The 21056-nt window shown below is 33.4% G+C and overlaps 2 protein-coding genes, 1 long non-coding RNA gene and 2 other non-coding genes across 5 annotated transcripts in view; all 5 read right to left on the reverse strand.

Moving 5' to 3' along the window:
• Positions 1 to 15239, reverse strand: part of LOC149476025 (uncharacterized) — a 33814-nt gene extending 18575 nt beyond the window's left edge. Inside the window, exon 1 of the mRNA XM_089713034.1 lies at positions 15039 to 15239. Within this exon, the coding sequence (XP_089569160.1) occupies positions 15039 to 15171 (133 nt within the window). The 5' untranslated portion in view covers positions 15172 to 15239. The remainder of the gene's footprint in view (positions 1 to 15038) is intronic.
• LOC149476026 (uncharacterized) lies at positions 13539 to 14462 on the reverse strand. Its single transcript, XR_016318018.1, has 2 exons — positions 14071 to 14462; positions 13539 to 13820 (listed from the first exon to the last, which is right to left on the reverse strand). It is a non-coding gene; the product is annotated as an uncharacterized LOC149476026 (long non-coding RNA).
• Positions 15240 to 16270: 1031 nt separating the features above from the next.
• Positions 16271 to 20410, reverse strand: RpL32 (Ribosomal protein L32). The gene is made up of 3 exons (XM_089712564.1): positions 20216 to 20410; positions 18111 to 18220; positions 16271 to 16468 (listed from the first exon to the last, which is right to left on the reverse strand). Exons 1-3 carry the CDS (start codon positions 20328 to 20330, stop codon positions 16289 to 16291), a joined length of 405 nt encoding a protein of 134 aa, XP_089568690.1. The 5' UTR covers positions 20331 to 20410; the 3' UTR covers positions 16271 to 16288.
• On the reverse strand, positions 17028 to 17156 carry LOC149476028 (small nucleolar RNA psi18S-841/snoR66). Its single transcript, XR_016318028.1, has one exon. It is a non-coding gene; the product is annotated as a small nucleolar RNA psi18S-841/snoR66 (small nucleolar RNA).
• LOC149476029 (small nucleolar RNA psi18S-841/snoR66) lies at positions 19224 to 19352 on the reverse strand. Its single transcript, XR_016318029.1, has one exon. It is a non-coding gene; the product is annotated as a small nucleolar RNA psi18S-841/snoR66 (small nucleolar RNA).
• Positions 20411 to 21056: the final 646 nt, after the last annotated feature.

Consider the following 21056-nt stretch of genomic DNA (forward strand, 5'->3'; position numbering starts at 1 on the left):
TTCCGATAGTAATAATAATCTATTTTCAAATATCAAAATGGCAGACGTGGTCAAATGGTTTCAAAGTTCGCCAAAAATTTCCACCTGTCTTACCTAAGCGCGCGCCCCGTCCACCACTCTGGGCTTAGTGACTCCTCATCTCATGTATAGTAGGTATAGGGGAATCAACACACAAAAATCCAGGTCTGGTCAAATACATACAGGTAGCTTTGCGCTAGCTCTCTAGCTATTACTTCTTATGGAGAGAAAACGTAAACATGTACCACGGGCGAAGCCGGGGCGGACCGCTAGTAAATAATAAAATAATAAATAGTGTATTAGATTTGTTATTGTATCTTGTATACCTACGAATAATTATTCTTACGTCTTGTTGGGAAATGTTCAAATACCTACCTATTGAAATAATTTACTGTTACAAATCATTAGTGTTATTAGTTTTGAGTGAATAGGCATGGATCAGAAATTCAGAATATAATATGCTACTAACTACTCAAATACATACATGTTTACACAACAAACACCACTGACCTCTATAACCACAGTATTACAATAATACTGTGCTATAACTATAAGTTATAGAGGTCAGTGACCGTCAGTGACAAACACTATGGATACCTACGCTCGCGAATGCAAATTCGGTGATTTACTAATTATTGATACCTAGTCATTGAATTCGTTTTGAAATAGCCTGTACTTTGTAATTTTTAGTGTTATAGACATTTATAAAATGTGGTGCTCATTTTTTTGTAATAAATCATCCCGAACGCTATTGTATTTTCGTTGTTTTATTTCAAGTGAACACCTATACAATTTTGTCACGAGCCGCCTCTGGCCTCTGGGTGAAATAAACAAGTCAAATGATTTTTGTTCTAATTGTATTTTGGTAGTAGTTTGTTTAGAATTTACATTACCATTGTTTAATTTTTATTTTGTATTTGCAGTAAAATAAAAAGATGAAAAACTTCATTAGGTATATTGTACGACACCTCACTCTGAATCGCGCTAGCGAAATTTTTTCGTTACAGAGCACATATACAACTTTCGGACAATCTTCATTGAGGCCGGCCGGCAAATCGAGTATGTCGAGAAACTTCACTTATTCGATGGAGGTATTCTACCTTCCTTCCTCCACAGTTGTGGGACCCCGACGTGCATTGAACACGCAGCTTTCTGATACTAGTAGCTAAAATCAAAACCACAGATATGTCTGTGATCAAAACCATAATAATATTTTTACCTATTATTTTACTAAAAGTCGAGTGCATCGAAATCGTAAATATGTTTTTCACCTTCCTGGTTTTTTTTCCATAGTAAATAGTGTTTTTGATTTGTTGTTGTATGAATAATTATTCTTATGTACTTGTTGGTTATGAAATGTATTTTGAAATAATCTGGGGGCACGGCAGTGCCCCCGCCAAGTCGAGCAAAAAAAAGCGGCACGGCCGTACCATCCTTTTCTCGAAGCAATTCGGGCCTTTTTCGACCCCCTATAATTCGGTTGTGGATAAAGCAAGAAACCTGAATCTTCAGTAACTAATCCGGCATTGTATAAACACGGAATATTTAAAATTTCAGTCAATTTGAACCAGTAGTTTAAGAATGACAACTTGTTAAAGTTTCTAAATTTTGTCACTCACTGACTCACCGATCATCAAAAGTCCAAGGTACTTCTAGCAGACTTAGAAGCTTCATATTTGGAATACATATAGAGTTTAGTGTCTTAATCATGGGAAAACTTAAATATTTTGTAATTTCGGTCCAGTTTTCCAAATACACCAACTGCATCAATAACTTTGTAATCCCATATAAATATATGGGATTACAAAGTTATTTATGCAGTTGGTGGTTGGTGGTGGTATCAAAAAGAAAGGCTCTACAAAAAGAAGTGAGATCCCATCAAAAACATCCTGTAAAAAACCCAAGTCTCGCAGCTCAGTCTTTCTACCGTCAAAAGTTGTGAGATCCATGTAATACCAAGTCGGTTAATCTATTTAGTGTCTACTTGAAGGACCTTCTGTCTTAAGTTATTACATAAGTTATTATCATGCCAATATTAAAAATATTTAACGTTTTAAACAAATAGATCGACTTGGACATCGCCTGAAAACAAAATGAATATTACAATATTATATTAGATTCTTTAGTCTCTCGCGCCTCACGCGATTGAAACTCTCGTTCCTGTTGGTCGCTGGCCCGTCGTGCTGTGTAGTGTGATACATACTAATAATCAAATCAAGCGATGTCCAAGTCGATCTATTTGTTTAAAACGTTAAATATTTTTAATATTGGCATGATAATAACTTATGTAATAACTTAAGACAGAAGGTCCTTCAAGTAGACACTAAATAGATTAACCGACTTGGTATTACATGGATCTCACAACTTTTGACGGTAGAAAGACTGAGCTGCGAGACTTGGGTTTTTTACAGGATGTTTTTGATGGGATTTACTTTTACAAATCATTAGTGATATTAGTTTTGAGTGAAAATGCTTGGATCAGCATAATATCATATTTGCTACTTCAAATACATGTTTTGATAAAAAAAAAAACAATAGTGTAATGTAGGTAATAAAATAAAACTGCGTTTTATTGTAGGTAATCAATTTTGACATTATTTATTTCCCAAAATTACAATAAAATAGTTTACGCCAACAAATATAACTTTTATTTTTATAACAATCCTACTTCCTACTAATGCGAAAGTTTGTGAGGATGTGTATGTGTGTGTTTCACGCAAATACTACTGAACCGATTACAATGAAATTTAGCACACATATAGAACGTAACTTGGACACATTGAATAGGTTTTATCCCGGAAACCCCACGGGAACGGGAACTATACGGGTTTTTTTTTGAAAATGCGGGCGGAAAGCTAATCGTTCATAATAATATAAACCGTAGCAGGTGGCGTTTTGAAGTTTTGTCTACCCATACAGAAAAATGAAAACCACAGGAGATTGCCCAAGTGACTATGGCACTTGGTATCGCAATCAAACTTATTGTGTCAAGATGAAATATAGCTCAATTTAAAGCTTGATGTTAGTACTTTTAGATATGATTAAAGTTTTTATGTAAATAAGCCGCAGTTCGCGACAATAAAAATAAAACAATAGTTTTATTCAACACTTCAAAAAACTACTTAATCGAGTTTAAACTAACGATGAACGTTAAGTTTTACATTTATTACATAGGTAATATTTTAATTTACAAGACAAATGTGAAAAGTAAATCGTAATTTAAACATTATTTCAAAATAACATCGAACAATGCGTCGAACACATTCATTTGACATTTCAAATAGAAACTATGACATAATATGACGTTTGCAAGAGAGATAGATATAGGTATGTGTCAAAACAAAACTTTTACTTTTATTTCTATTTATTCGGTATAATTACAACTTAATAGTGATAAATATGATCATTATAAATACAAATAGGAATTAACAATATCACGAACACGTGACACAACTAGTATTTTACCGATTCCATACGTAGTCATACATGTTTCAAAAGAAAAACTTTTACTTTTACTATTATTTCAATTTATCCGGTTTAATTAAGACTTAATATTGATACATATGATCATTATAAATACAAATAGGAATTAACAATATAACGAATACGTGGCACAACTAAAATTTTACCGATACCACCCGTGGTCATTCTCCTTTGTGGGTCATTTGTAACAGGATGGCGGTTCTACAGCGAAAAAAGAAAAATGATGGTCAGAACGCTGATACCGGATACCTTAAGATACTGTAATATAAAATATTACGGTTTAAGACATTTATTTCTCAAAAAGATTACATTTGAATCACTTACAGAGAAATAATAATATAAATTATAAACATTTTTGCTCGCTTAACGTTGTACGTAGTAAGTAGTTTGTTAACACAAATAGAATACATTCAACAAGAATAACAAAAAAATGGGCGGTAATTTTTATAAACATAATTTCAGACTACCCCAACGACATTCTTAAGATATAAGGCTTGTGTTCTAAGTAAAGATATGCTATTTACATGAGATAAAAATTAGTTTAATTTTTGTAACACTTTGTTTTTACTAAATATATAATATGTATTTTAATAGTAAAAGTATAGTTTATAGGTTTTATTTATGTTTATTTTTTATAGTTATTTATATATTGTTATATATTTTTTTTATTATACCTAATTATTTAGTCTAGAAGATGTTTCTTTAGCAATTTCTTGAAATTAGTTATCGATTTGGCTTCTTTAATATTTTTAGGCAATTTATTATACAATTGAACTCCTTCGAATAAGATACTCTTTTTCCCGTAACTTGTCCTGGTACAGGGCAGGGCTATATTGTTTGCGCGCCGAGTCATACGGTTTGTGTGTTGTATATTGGTGGAAAAGTTAATTAGAGAATGAACATTTTTAGTCAAGATTTTTTTTATTAACAGACATATATTAAATTGATAAGTTTGAGCCAGATTCATGAGCCGAGTTTTTTTATATATGAGTGACGTGGGTGTTCGAGATTTATATTGAAATAAAGTTTTTATAATTTTATTTTGTGTTATTTGCAATTTTTTCAAATTTGTTGCTGATCCTGAACCCCAAACCTCGATTAGATAGTCAATGTGACTTGACTAGGCTATTATAAATTGAATACCGCACTTTTTGTGGTAGACAACGAGCAATAGGTCGTAGCACGCCTATCAACGAAGTATGTTTTTTACGTACTTTTTCGATGTGGGCTTTCCACGTGAGTTGTTTATCGAGAAGGAGACCGAGATATTTTTCTTCGTTTACTTTTTTTATCGTTTCTCCGTTTATGGACAATGGATTGTAGGAGCCTATTTTCTTATTTTTTGCGGTAAAAATGATGTAATTGGTTTTGGAGGCGTTTATCGTAAGTAAATTTGATTGAAACCATCTGTTTAATATGTTAAGATCTTTTTGGGCTTGATTTACTACAATATCAATAGAATGACCATAGTAAAACAAGCATGTGTCATCAGCATATAAAGTAATATCTCCGGTTAATCCTATTTCGTGAACGTTATTAATATAGATAAGGAAAAATAGGGGGCCCAAAAGGGAGCCTTGAGGCACGCCACAGCTAATAGGTCTTTTTTTGCTATATAAATCATTAATTTTTACGACTTGATACCGATTTTTAAGGTATGATCGAAATATGTCATAAGCTACTCCGGTTATTCCCGCATTTCTTAATTTCAGTAGTAAAATTTCGTGGCTTACGGTATCGAAAGCTTTAATATTACTAGATTAGATAAAATATTATAGGTAGTATCTTCACCGTGTGTGACGCGCTTTACATTCACGCCATCTAGAGTTAAATCTTTATCATTTTTGTATACGTCTGTGTGTGTAAACGACCCTGTATGCAATGACAGATGTTAAAACGCATAATTTTACCGAATTGGGTGGATTTTAAGGCAATGATATAACATATTTCAATAAAATATAATATTCAGTAACCGCCATGACTATTCCTAGGTTTGATGACTATTCCAATTACGCAAAAACTCAAATAAACTAGAAATGTAGAATTCAGCGCCATCTAGCGGGATATTGGCTGGGAACAGATCGTTGCAATCACCTTATATAATATCTGATAATATCTTAGTATAATATACAGTATTATCTATGCCCAAACGTTTTACGCGTGCTACAGAGTTACAGACCATAGACTATACAGATAACAGACTACAGACCTGAACCGAATACCGATTAGGCGATTCCCTTTCCACTTTAAGTTCAATAAACGCGCCAAGTTTAAAATTCACCCGGACAAATTTTCCCTGTTCCCATGAAAGTATCGATATGAATCACGTCAAAATTTCATATTTATAAAGAAAATTAAGAAATGGATTTGAAAAAGTTGTGAAATAAAAAATGAAAGAATTTATTTTATATATCAAAGACTTATATTTATAGAAACAGAAAATATAATTATTATATTTTCATATAATTTTTCAAAAATATAACATAGTTAACGTATTCAGAAAGAATAACGTATGTATTCATATACAATTTAATATAGTTAACGTATTCATAAAGATTAATTATTTGTGTTAACACTTAGAAATCGTTTGGCATTAAAATATTATTAAATTCCTCTACATCCGTGTCACTATACAAATCTTGAAGCAGTGCTTTCTGTAGTAATAGTTTTTTTATAGAGTAACGCTTTGTTCATCCGACTGTATTCGCTCTGTGATGAATCATACGTTGTGCAATCGTTTCCTTTACCTCTAAGTCGTTGTTTAGCTAATAGCACGTGCTACAGTTGCGGTACAGATACGCAAGCAGTTTTCGCTTCAAGTGGTTTTGATTAGATCATAGATGGCTCTGTAGAGTGTAGTTTACCACTAGACAGGCGGGACTGACCAATGGGACTGACATATGAAACTTCACGTTTTGACTTTTGACAGTTCGGTCTTGGGAGTTTGGCTTTGGGACATTTTGGTATGGGTGAAATAATATAAATTCTCGAATTTTGCATCATGATAGAAATTATCGTACAATCAGCGTACAATGATACCATGCTATCGTACATCGTACGTAGGCACCAAATTATTGTGTTTGTACAATAATTATTGTACGGTTCCGAACGCTGGTTAAACGTCATACAAAATAAAGTCTACCATTCATATTTGTCAAAAAGTACATTTTTAGTCAAGTTTTACGTGAATAGCGGGTTTTATTTCGATAATGTTACTAGAAAAAAATACATATATTGACGTAACTTAGTTGAGAGACTGCTGAGATAGGTTTATAAGTACCTAAGATTATTTTAATCATTGTTTAAGGAGTTGAGAGTTATTTAACTGAGAGGTGTTTATGCAACAGATCAGTCAGTTTTTATAAGTAAGGCTGGTAATTTTTTACGACATCACATTAGAAACCTCAAAAATAGCAGTACTTCTCCACTATTTAATGGATGTTATTATACATATAAACCTTCCTCTTGAATCACTCTATCTATTAAAAGAAACTGCATCAAAATCCGTTGCGTAGTTTCAAAGATTTAAGCGTACAAAGGGACATAGGGACAGAGAAAGCGACTTTGTTTTATACTATGTATAATATAATAATGATAGTGATAGCACAGTATTACAATATTATTTCCTACAGTAAGGAAACGCCTTTGATGTCGCGCGATGCCGCCGCCAGCGTAGGTACTTACGCTGCCACACGAAAATACGCTAGGGTTGCAACAAATGGGAAATAAAACAATTGTGATTATTAATATTATGATGAAATCATTTATTCATATGTACATTCAAAATAATTGCGATTATTAAATCTGATGTAATCATTTGTTCATAAATATATAATTACAGATATTGCACTGCTAAATATTATTTACGTGGACACTTTATTTTTGGATGTTCTTAATTGTATATTATACCATTTAAGAAGTAATGCATTCGCATTGGGATGTACAATCTGATTAGAAAATAATGAGGACAACATATACATAGCTTTGATTTTAATTCAACAGATACAATTATTAATACAATCTTTCTGAAATATTGTTTCCTTCTGGAATTCAATGTAGATTTACATCCGTAAACGGAACAGTTTTTGCGCGCCATAATAGAATATGTAAGTACCTATGTATAATAAAATTATTACACAAAAAATACGACTGCGTCGTCCTTTCGCGATAGTTAATGCAAACTCAGCGTGATTGCATTAAGCGGCCCGCGTCGCCCGACCCCCCGCCAGTTCCCCTCCGTTTCTCTGCACAAGTACATTCGTCGCCATACTGTAGGAAATATGGTGATACTGTGGTGATAGTCCGGCTAACGAAAGATAAGACTGGAAAAGGCGGCAAATTCAAAAAATCATCATATTAAGGTAACCTAATGGTAACTTAGGTTTTTTTTTTTTTTTTAAATCATTTATTCAAGGCTTTTGAACGAATGTTCATGGCAGCCCCATTGTAACAATCAACTTACAAACTAAACACAAATTAATAAACATAATATATATCTAAATAACAATGAGAACGCCTAGGAGCCAGCGCTATACGTTGAAAGAAAATCTCCCACCATGCCATACACCAACCCTGCCTCCTCCGAGCAAGGGTTGGATAACGAGCTATAAAAAATTCCCATATTGGCCCGCGAAGCATCTAGCTTTTGAAATAATTCCACACGTTTCGTCTCATTCCGGACACACTCCACAAGCACATGATGCACGTCCTCGGTCTTTCCACAAATTATACACAAAGGAGACTCTATTTTACCCATCATATGTGCAAAAGCTCTTAATGGCATGTGCCCGGAACGCAATCTATGCGCCAACACAACAATATTGCGCGGTATATTTCCAACAAACCAAGGAGAACGATGAGGCTGACTTTGCATAATTTTGTACCAAATACCCTTTGTTTTTGAACGGACATCAAAATACTCGCGCCACTGCTCCAAACATAAAAATTTAAATTTAGGTAAAAGTTCATAGTGATTCGGAAGAATATAAATTTCCGAACCGTCACTGATTGCTGCCTTTGCCAAACGATCAGCCTCCTCATTCCCTGCTAAGCCAATATGGGAAGGTATCCACTGCAGTTTTACATTTATATTATTTTCAAATGCCTTAATTAATTTACTTATAATATCGTATGCCATAGGATAGCCTCTAAAAGTCCCATTTAAACAGTGCAATAAATGTTGTATAGCGCTTTTACTATCACTAAGTATAACTACACTATCCTGTGCCTTATAATTATCTAGAATATGGGATAAAGCTGCTGATATAGCAAACAACTCCAAAGTCATGATACAAACAGGTGACGAATTTTTATAACAATCTTCTACTTTAGAAGTAACATCGATATAAGCACAACCGGAGGGCAGCCCGGTGCCCTTTGATCCATCCGTAAATATTTTAAAACAATGACTATACTTAATATTAATTTCACGAACAACTTCATTTTTTAAAACCAATGAATTATAATTTTTTTTTGAATCCCGTATACAATCCAAGTAATCACATATATATTCTTTAATATTTGCTCCAGGGACCCAATTTTTAAACCGAAACAATTCTAAAGTGTTAGAGGTAAAAAGCCTCTCATCTTTAATTTCTATGTAAGTTAACGCCAACAGTGGCTGCTTTTTTCTAGACCAATAATTATTTGTACAAAGAGCACCGAGCTTGTCCAAAAGACTAGTAGCGGGATTATTACAAAAAGATTTGGCTTTAAGACAATATTTGTAAGCCAAATATTTCCGACGTATAGCTAGCGGAGGTATACATATTTCACTCTCCATTACGTGCACTGGCGTGGATTTAATAAAGCCACCAATAATTCTTAACGCTTGATTCTGTATTTTATCAAGTTTAGAAACATGACATTGTGCACTGTTGTCGTATAAAAAGCTACCGAAATCAATTCTACTCCTAATGATACTTATATATAGCCTTCTTAAGTGCTTGGAATGAGCTCCCCAACCGCTACCAGCTAAGACTTTCAATATATTGATGAATTTTTGAGTTTTGCCGCAGATTTCATTTATGTGCCTACCCCAACGTAAAGAGCGATCCAGCCAAACACCCAAATATCTAATATTTTCATTATATTTTAAATCTAAATTATTGATTTTAAGAGTAATATTATGTTGTCTTCGTCCCCTGCTAAATAGGCAAAAATTTGTTTTATCTACCGATACCTGTAAACCTATATCATGAAGTAAGGATACTAAAATATTTAATGCATTTTGAATGTCCTGAACGCTATTATTAATAACGGGATTACTCGAATATATCACAAAATCATCAGCGTACTGACCTATTCCTACACTAATGGTTTTACTAATCTCAGCAGTAACCAAATTAAAAAGAAGAGGAGATATTGGATCGCCTTGGCACAAACCGTTAGACGCCCATCTAACCAAAAGATTACTACTACTACAGCTACTATTACTATTATCATTACAGTAATCAGAATTATTAATTAGTAGATGTCTCTCACTTAAAAACTCCCAAAAATAATTGCACATTTTATAACCCACATTTAAAAGGTCTAATTTTTTAATTACGGCTTCTGTAAGAACATTGTTATACGCCCCTTCTACATCAATGAAACAAGCTAACGTCGGTATATTTTTAGTAAGACCAATCTGAATTGACGAGACAAGGCAAGCTACTGAATCTAGACAAGAACGCGATTTTCTAAACCCTGTTGTATGAACAGACAAAATACTATTTCTTTCCACATACCATTCTAATCTTTTACCAATCATATTATGAAATATCTTACATATGCACGATATTAAGGAAATAGGCCTCAATTTGACTTCGTTATTTAAATTTGAATTTAACTTAGGTATAGGTACAATTTTAATATCCCTCCATTGTTTAGGAATATAGCCAGTATCGAATATATCGTTAAAAATTTTAAGCAGATAGCGTTTACCTATTTCCGGGAGATTAAATATCATAGAATAAGTAATACTATCATTTCCTGGGCACGTGTCTTTCTTTTTGAGACACACCTCTAACTCTTCTAAACTGAAAGATGATTCAAGTAAATTATTTACCGATAATAATTCTGGCTTACGTGCTTTGACAAAATCAGGAGCTAATTTACATAGTAACTCTTGTAAATCCCGAGTCGGAGCCCTAAATCGGGAATTCCGATTACCTTTGATCCATTTAACTTTATGCCACATATCTGATAACGTAGTATTTTCATTAATAGAATCGCAAAATTTCTGCCAGTCAATAGACCGAGCTTTTCTTAATTCAGATTTAAATAATTCATTTTTACTTTCCAATATTGTAAGATTATGTGGAGTTGGATTTCGTCGAAATATGCCTAAAGCTAATCTACGTTGGGCAACTAAATGAGAAAGAGATGGGTTCCAGTATGACTTAGGCTTGAATTTATTCTCAGGGTCAATGCTTACTTTTACAAATGGAATATGTTTGTCAGCAGCTTCATTTATAATTTCAACAAATCTATCGTAAGCAGCTTGAATACTCTCAGATTCTATACTATATTCTAGTAACGCGAGTTCGCGAGCCCTAGAAAAATCTGTCCAATTAGCTTTTTTAAAATTTCTCTTTTTAACAAAGTGGCCAACATCCTCAAAATTTACAGAAACTTTAATTATCATGTGGTCACTACCCAGATTTTCATTCATTACACCCCATGTAAAATTTGCAATTACGTCAGACGTAACAAATGTAATATCCGGAGAAGTCTCTTGTACAAGGTTATTAACTAATTTAACTCTAGTTGCGGTTCCTGTATTCATAGCAATGAAATCATTATCTAGTGAAGCATCTAACACCTGAGTACCCCTGACATCACTTTTCGAAGACCAATTTGTATGATGCGCGTTAAAGTCTCCGGCTATTATCGTTTTATGTCTATACAAAGAAAAAAGTTCATCCCAATCTGATTGAGTTGTTCTAACTGATGACGGACAATAAATGGAAACTATATTTTGAATAAATTTACAATTTAATAATTTTAAGGCTACTGCTTCTATTCCAGGATTATTAATGTTAACATGATTTACTTCAGTTATGATTGATTTGTGAACTAAAATTGCAACCCCCCCATATGAATCAATTCTATCCTTTCTATGCATATTATAATTAGTCATATTTATATTTATTTCCTCATTCAACCAAGTCTCGCTTAAGATGGCTATATGTATCTTATTCTGTATCAACAAACATTCTAACTCTAACAATTTTGGTTTGATGCTTTGCGAATTCCACTGGACTATGTTAATGAAGCGCTGCTTAACAGGAACGCTATCCATGACCGAAAATAGATAGAAGATTAGAGAAGAATTCTCCTCTTCTAAATAAATCCGCTACCAATGGGTAGCACTCCTCAAACATTACGCTTAACACGTCCGTGAATTTCTCGCTCAGCATTTTTCTTGATAAAATAATGTCTCTTAATCTATTAAGTAACCTAATAAAACTAAAGTTATGCTTCTCTCTGGTTTCATAATCTTCTCCATTACACTCACTTATTTCCTGATCTGCAGTTTTCTCTCTATCATCACGTTTTTTCCTGGGTTTATTTTTCATTTTTTTTTTAACTTCTTGTCCCTCTTTCACTGAAATGTTCTCTGACTCCTTATTTAAAAATTGATGATCGTTAGTGTATTCCTTATCTATATGTTTTTTATTCTGGTTTAATACCGCTCCACTGTAAGTTTCAACATTCCTATCGACGCTCATATCATTCGGTATATTTATACTTGTATTCTCCACTATTGTATCCTGACTTCCTAAAGAACCTGTTTTCATCTTCTCTGTATACACCATCAATGCTTTTTTATATGAACAGTTCTCCACGCTCATTATACATCTTATCTCTTTTTCTTTTTTAAATTCTGGACATATACTTCTTTCAATCGCCATATGTGGACCGCCACAATTTACACATTTGAAAAATTTTGTGTCACAATTCTCGTGGTTAAGACCACACTTAGGGCACACTCTTTTTTTATGTGGACAGAATTTTTTAATATGACTAAAGCGCCAGCAATTCGCGCACTGCGAGACTGGAAATGTATACGGTTCCACTATAAAACGACAACCGTATGCAGAAACATAAGGCGGTATAGCGGTACTCTTAAAACAAATTCGAATAGTTTCACTGTCAACCCATATTCCTTCACTATTTTGACGACGTAAACGCCGCAAAGACACTATCTCACTCTCACATACAAAAATTTCTTTTAACTCTTCTATACTTGTGTCTAAATCTACTTGCCTCACTATACCATAACAAAATTTCAGCTCATCAGTTCTATAACATCTCCAATCTCTCTTAATTAATTCTTCGCATTGTATTAAAAGGTCAGCATTCTCTTTATCTCCAAAAGCAATCGATACTTTATAATTACTTTTAAATTTAATTCTTACTATATTCTTAATGTTCAAGTCCCTTAACAGTTTTGCGAAAGCGATTTGTTTAGGAAGTTGATCTTTTGACGTCAAAGTTACCTCATATATTATATCCGAACATTGAGAGTGAATCGAACTATTGTTCGTTACCTGAATGTCGTTTACTGCATTTCTTTTCGACTGCTTCTTAATTAACCGCTTCGATTTTCTATTTACCTCAATGAAATCATCATTGTCTAAATCACTATAATCTCTCACCCGTTTACGATGTATTGATTCGTCCGAAGACATAACCGCAGACATAGGGTGTAAACCAAATAGTTCGCCACCCGATTCTTCGTTAAACACACTACCGCATGGTTCGATCGCACACGCATTGTCAGACATTTTTATACGACGTTAAGCGCCTGCGCGTAAACAACACGTACAGCTCACACGGCTGGCGCTGAGCGACTGGTAACTTAGGTTATAGTTGGAAATAAAGTTTTGATACTTTAATTTATTATTACGAGCTTTGTTTTTTTGAGAGATTAACAACCTCTACAAACTCTTCATCTATATAATATTATATATATGTAATCTGGTACAGTTATCTGATACAGATAAAAAAAAGAACAGCTAGTGAAAGTAATAAAAAACATAATAAAATACAATTAAATTTTGTTTAATCAATATAATCATATTAAATCTAAAAGCCGCGTTCAGCCGCGAATAAAGAATAAGAATCACTATCATTATCTCTGACATCATTAACTCTTCCATTTCTGCAGTTATTCCATCTTGTTTTTTTTGTACTGCTCTTCAACATGAATAACATGGTTCGGTCATAGAAGAAATCTCGTTGAGATACTGATTTTGTGTCTTTAAACATTTTGAACGGACAGATCGTTCAATTTTATATTGTTGCTTTAATAGTTTATAACTGGATTACTGGTATCATCCATGCAAAATAATAATAATAATATTAAACAAATCATATAATGTGCAATGCAATCAAGATGAAAAGTATCAAAATATCAAGTCACACTGTGTGTTTTTCCTTGAAAACTACATCTCTTTCAAATTGTTTCTTTTTAAATTTATTAATCATAGTTTAAAGTTTTCGTCATGTTTTCAACTCAGTTTTCAATTATTAGAAATCACTAAAATCCTAAGCTAAAATCGCAGAAAATAAAATCACTTTGACAAGCTTTGACACATCAACAACTCAGGTTTTAATGACAGTTAACTGTTAAGTGTTGCCAAATAAATTTTCGAAATAAAAAGCCAGTCTCATCTTTCGAACCAGACGTGACTAGTATAGATTTATTTATTGATTTAATAAATGAAACGATACCAATTTAAATTTCGCGCTGTTTATGTATGATGTGCGCATGTCTTAATGCTCTAAGGCGCATGCGCAGGTTTCAATTATTTTATAACTAGTGCCCCGGCTTCGCCCGTGGTACATATTTAGTATCCTATATCCTTCTCCTGGCTCTAAACTACCTCCCTGCCAATTTTCAGCTAAATCGGTTCAGCCGTTCTTGAGTTATAAGTGGAGTAACTAACACGACTTTCTTATAAATATATAGATTTAAAATAAATAATTTAACAATTTCAATGATGGACCTATACGGACCTAACGGTAAAGAATACGATTTTGATAAAATTCGCCAATTTTGATATGGATGAGGTGCTAAAGTGTAATTTTTTTATACCCAAAATTAAAAAAAAAATATTTAAAAAAAAACTAAAGGGGACCTAACGAAAAAATTGTGGGACCTTATAGGACCTAACGAAGACCTATAGATTAAGGTCATTTTTGACCCAAAATTCTATGGATGGGGTGCTAAAGTGTAATTTTTTTATACCTAAAATTTAAAAAAATATTTAAAAAAAAACTAAAGGGGACCTAACGAAAAAATTGGTGGACCTTAAAGGACCTAACGGGGACCTAACGATCAAGGTCATTTTCGACCCAAAATTCCATAGATGGGGTGCTAAGTTTGCACTGGTTTGCACTTGCGCTTTTGATATATTTTGTATCATTACGTACATCGTTCGTGTTCGTTTAATGGCAAAGAAACTTTATCTTGAAAGTGACTATGCAATTTTAACATAAATGGAATTAATTACCTACATAATATTGTTTAAAATGAAACATACCTACTGCAGCCGCAACGCGTTCGTGAAGCTTTTGGAAGGGTAATACAGGCCCGTCATTTCGCTTTTCCAATTCAAAAAACTCAAAAACCTTCAAAATAACTTGCCTCGCGGCGGTTTTTATCATACTGGGCATGTTTTTAAATAAAAAATACTCTGAATTTTATGAGTAATACGACAAGGGTATCTTGGCGCATTTATGACATTGACAGAACAAAGGCGTCGGCCGCAAAGCGTCGGCTTTCGCGTCGCGTCGTCATGCTTGCGAAAAGGTTACCGTTTAAAAAAATCACAGATTTTTCCCAACATTGTAAATCTGTCTAAGCAGATGGATACGGTTAATTCCGACGAGATATTAAATTGCTATGAAGATTAGTATCAATTTCCAAGATAATATTATATTATGTTCGCACATTGCGTGAGGCTGCTCTGCTCTGCGAGTCGCCTTTTCAATTTGACTACTCAAACATGACTCAAACACATTAATCGTTCATTAAAATTTTCAATAGGTAACTTAGATATACCGTCACGAAAATTACTCCACTTAATCAATCCGATATCAAATCAAAATACCATGACTACATGAGACTACAAGCCCCTTTCCGCAGTCAGACGTATGCTTAGATCTTTATACTTAGGTACACAAGAGATTTTGATGGGATTTTTTTAATAGATAGAATTAGGAGAAGTAGATATAGTTCTAGTAAATAATTTAAGTTTTCTACAAAGCGGGTGCAGCCGCGCGCGGAATGCTAGTAAAATAAACATATATTTATTACTCCACGATGCTCTTGCTAATATTTTCAAATAAACATATATCCCAACAAAATTATCAATTCAGTAATAATACTGATACTGAAATGAATGAAAAAATTGAATTGTAAAAATAAAACACAGATAAACTATAAACGTATATTTATTCGTTCTCCTGGCTGCGGAGGCGGGCGGCCGCGTTGGTCACCCGGATGCTGAGCTGTTGTCCCTCTACAATACTCTTTCAATTGAACTAAATGAACTACGTCATATTACCAAGAACATTATAAAAAAAACTCGACTGCCAACTTTAAAATTTCATTCTATTATGTAAATTTAAATCCAGAAATTGCTTGGTGAAAAAAAAAGTTTTCAATTTATTGGCGCCATTTTGCTTGCCTCAAATGTCAAAATCTGACATCAACTGTCAAAATAAAACTCAAATATGACTCAAATCAGGTACATAAAAAATAAAACACAGATAAACTATAAACGTATATTTATTCGTTCTCCTGGCTGCGGAGGCGGGCGGCCGCGTTGGTCACTCTGACGCTGAGCTGCTGGGCCCTCTCTACGATGGTCTTGCGGTTCTTGGAGGACACGCCGTGCGCGATCTCCGCGCAGTATTTCCTGTTTTGCATCATGAGGATCTCCAGTTCGCGGACGTTGTGCACGAGGACCTGAAAGAAGATTAATTTCAATTATTTACAAATTACTTTTTATTTGACACAGATGGAAAACTAAATAGGTACACCACAGTCCACAACTCAGACTAATCCAAGACTAAAATTAACTTAATTTAAAATGAATGCTTAGACTAAGGTTTTAAATTATTGGTGGAACATGGTAAATCTACTTCTAAAGAGAATTTTTTTTAGAAGTATTTAAACTCTAATCTGTATGTTTCTGTAGTTTTTATTGGTGAGAATTTTTAATGAATAAAGATTATTCAATCACAAGTATTCAGGTATTATTACTACGTATAGAGAGTACACCACGAACAAAATCTGTGCGACAAGCGCGGCGGTGCGGGACGCACGTGGGGCGGATCATATACGAAGATATGCATACATCCAGCTTTCATTTTGCTGTATTATTTGAATTATTAGTGCAATATCTCAGCACACATGAAGGCATTTTGAACAGAGCAACGCGTACCGTGTCAACAAACTACCCTTATAGCACACCCCGGACACTCCATACAAAATTATCTCTCTAATTTCTATCTATACTAATAAAACTGTATCTTCTAATATGACCAAGCACCCATGTCTTAGTTGCTCGGAATAGGGTTTAGTAGATTTGATGTAGCAAGGTAACAAATTGTAATTAACATATTTATTATTATTAACACAGAGTGCCCTTGCATATTGTGTGGAAAAAGTTATTCTCATCAAAATTATTTATTCAGTTACAAATATGTTTACTATTTTACCAGTCATATAGACACCATTTTAAGAATTTCAGTGCTTGTGTTAGAACACCTTGCTCTTCCGACAATACATTATCTTTTATTGTTACACAAATAACATTTTCTTGTGCTACACAACTAACTTGTCACCCGCGGCTCCGCCCGCATTTCGAAAGAAAACCCCGCATAGTTCCCGTTCCCGTGGGATTTCCGAGATAAAACCTATCCTATGTGATAATCCAAGTTACCCTCTATATGTGCTAAATTTCATCGTAATCGGTTCAGTGGTATTTGTGTGAAAGAGTAACAAACACAGACATACACATCCTCATAAACTTGCGCATTTATAATACTAGATTTCCGCCCGCGGCTTCGCCCGCGTTTTCAAAGGAAAACCCGCATAGTTCCCGTTCCCGTGGGATTTCCGGGATAAAACCTATCCTATGTGTTAATCCAAGTTACCCTCTATATGTGTGCTAAATTTCATTGTAATCGGTTCAGTAGTTTTTACGTGAAAGAGTAACAAACATCCATACATCCATACATCCTTACAAACTTTCGCCTTTATAATAGTATTAAGATTAGTAGGATCTGATCAATGTTATCAAGCATAATAATCTTTGCTGTGTATCGTCTTTGTGGTAAGCGCTAGCCATATTACTCGTGATCGTGCGGGGTGAGGTAAGCGTTTACTTTTGGCGGGTGTCCGTTCTGTAGTGTTTATAGCTACTATTAAGTACTCTGTGCTTGTATGCACCCAAGACCCCGGAATAGCAATCAAATTAAGTTTTTTATTTATGTGTCTAAGGGACACCCCATGCCATCTAGAAGGATGTTTATACAATCATCTCAACTCATCTAAGTTTGTAAGATTTTAATAAGTTTTGTGGACCATTTTTTAAATAAGTTACCTTGCGGAAGCCATTGGGCAGCATGTGGCGGGTCTTCTTGTTTGAACCATAACCAATGGTGGGCATCAAGTATTGACCCTTGAAACGCCTGCGCACTCTGTTGTCAATACCTGGAATTAACAAAGATTGTTTTTTGTAAGGATATTAAATAAAGAGGTATGTAGATATATTATGAAGTGTAAATAAAAAATTTTACATCTGAAAATTTTTATCACTACATAGTATAAAACAAAGTCGCTTTTTCTGTCCCTATGTATGCTTAAATCTTTTAAACTACGCAAAGGATTTTGATGCGGTTTTCTTTAATAGATAGAGTGATTCAAGAGTTTTAGTATATATTTTACTAGCGACCCGCCCCGGCTTCGCACGGGTGCAATGCTGATACTAAATACACTACAGAAAAACTGTGAACGTTCGGGCGGCCGGCCGGTACCGCCGCAAACGCTACGTCCCGCAATTTTTAAATCTGTAATATCTTCGAAAATATTCACTTAAATTATACGGTGTAAAGGGCCATATAGATCTATATTAAATGAACAATGTAGTCAAGGTATTTAATTGGTTAAGGATTAATGCTGTATTGGTTAAAATCGCTTCGAAAATTAGCCATTATTTGTCGTAAAAAGTAAATGACAAAAATAAGTTATTGTGGGTTATCCATAAGAGATAGACATATACCATCGCGGACTTTTCTGTAGACCTTTTCAATGTGTATAAATACTTAGTACATTATTTTGATAAAACTCGTAGGGTTCAACCTGCGTTTGCAATGTAAGCGGAATAAATGTAATTTTTTACGACATCACATTAGAAACCTCAAAAATAACAGTACTTCTCCACTATTTAATGGATATTATTATACATATAAACCTTCCTCTTGAATCACTCTATCTATTAAAAAAAAACTGCATCAAAATCCGTTGCGTAGTTTCAAAGATTTAAGCGTACAAAGGGACATAGGGACATAGGGACAGAGAAAGCGACTTTGTTTTATACTATGTAGTGATTATGTTTTACACAAAGCGGGCGAAGCCGCGGGCGGAAAGCTAGTTTAATAATAAAAAAGACTGTTAAATTTTTATCTAGTGCAAAAATAAGTGTGTGAATAATAAAACTGTATCTTCTAATATGACCAAGCACCCATGTCTTAGTTGCTCGGAATAGGGTTTAGTAGATTTGATGTAGCAAGGTAACAAATTGTAATTAACATATTTATTATGATTAACACAGAGTGCCCTTGCATGTTGTGTTGAAAAAGTTATTTTCAGTATCTATTGCTTTTGTAATATAAAATGTTATATTAAAATTATTTGTTCGGCTGCAAGATTAGTATGGTTTAAAACAAAAACATGAGCAAAAGCAAGTATTTCTTTAGGTATGTTATTCTGATACATATAAGCTACAGCCAAATTTTAACAGTGGTTTTTTCCATGAAAGAGTAAACATACTAGGAATAAATCAACATTTCTAAATCTTTCTTAAGTTATAATTTTATAAACATTAGTAATTTAATATTCAGCATGCACATATCTACGATATTGTGATATTACGGACCAGAATTCTAAAGTAAAATATACACCTGAAACCAGTATTTGATAGGTACATAAAAATTAATTATCAGCCTAGTCTGTATGTGTAGTTTGATAGACAAATAAGAATTTGTATGTATCGTGAATAAGTATATAAAGGATAAGCCATGTGTCGTGTCATTTTTTTGTTTTATCAATAAGGTTATATTCAAAACATTCTTCCAGTGTTAGACTGAAAGTATGACTGCTTTTGAGAGGGTAAAACAATACATTTGATAGAAAATTAAATGTGTGCAATGATTTATTTATATTATTGAAGCAGGATTCATCAATTTTCTTAGTACAAGAACATTACAGTAATGTTAATCGCTAAATTCTAATAGCGGACGATTGAAAGATAACCTCAAACCTTTATTATTTTAGGAATAATTTTTGATATTCAACTATTCGCGTGGAGATTTAACATTACAAAATCATGTATTAGTGTGATTATTCCAATAATATTACGGCAAAGCATGATTCTTGTTTACAAAAAAAATACAAAATGTGGCTAAGTTACCAATAACATTCACATACCTCTAGGTTTACGCCAGTTACGTTTAAGTTTGTCATAGCGGTCGGATTGATGTCTGATGAATCTTTTCGTCCTCTTTTTGACGATAGTCGGCCTATATACCGGTCTGATTGCCATTTTGACTTTGTTTCTGTAGCGAAACGCGGCTGTGAACCACGCGGTGACACGGCCGCACGAAAAGGAAGAAGGAATAGACAAGAACAAATATTCCTAGAGTTTCAGTGCGTTTTCAATGTCACAAAATATTAAAAAAAAAATGATTTCTACTATCTATGGCGTTTAGACATATAAAAGTTGCAAGTTTATAACTTTTGCTAAATTCTGTGCATAAATGGACTATTGTATTAAATATATTTCAAAAATAAGTAAATTTGAAAGTATGTTTTATGTATATAAACCGGTCTGGAAATAAATAATATTGTATAAAATTCTTTTAAAAAATATTGACGATCTTTATTACAGTAGGAGATTAATCTCAATATTGTTCTTTGTTATATTTTTTACCTTTTAGTATTTACTTACAAAATATTGCTGCTATAATTAATTTATGTTAAATGAGTTACCTTTATATAAACCTTACAATAATTTATTTTGTATCCTCATGGGAACTTTAGTCTTCAGGTACTGACAATACTTAATAGACTGTTCTTCACTCACGTAAAAATTTACGTAAATTATTAAATGATAAAATGAAAAGGGTTTTACGTATTTATTTTAAAACATATATTTACCTAAAATTGAAAATAACTATTTATGTATGTAAACTTTTAAATAATTAATATTTAAAGAATCCTATAATATCTTTTCAATTTTTAATAAACAATTGAAATGTGATTTTGCTTA

Source organism: Colias philodice, chromosome 29, assembly GCF_061535455.1.
Source record: "Colias philodice isolate Cphi_HAF_F1 chromosome 29, ilColPhil1 Martin Lab GWU primary, whole genome shotgun sequence".
NCBI lineage: Eukaryota > Metazoa > Arthropoda > Insecta > Lepidoptera > Pieridae > Colias > Colias philodice.

Bases quoted from the DNA above. Each gene is read 5' to 3' on its own strand.
- RpL32 (XM_089712564.1), bottom strand. From the start codon at position 20,330: ATGGCAATCAGACCGGTATATAGGCCGACTATCGTCAAAAAGAGGACG. The intron at 18,221-20,215 runs GTATGTGAATGT...TGTTAATTCCAG, and splicing joins TAACTGGCGTAAACCTAGAG to GTATTGACAACAGAGTGCGC. The intron at 16,469-18,110 runs GTAACTTATTTA...ATCTTCTTTCAG, and splicing joins TGCCCAATGGCTTCCGCAAG to GTCCTCGTGCACAACGTCCG.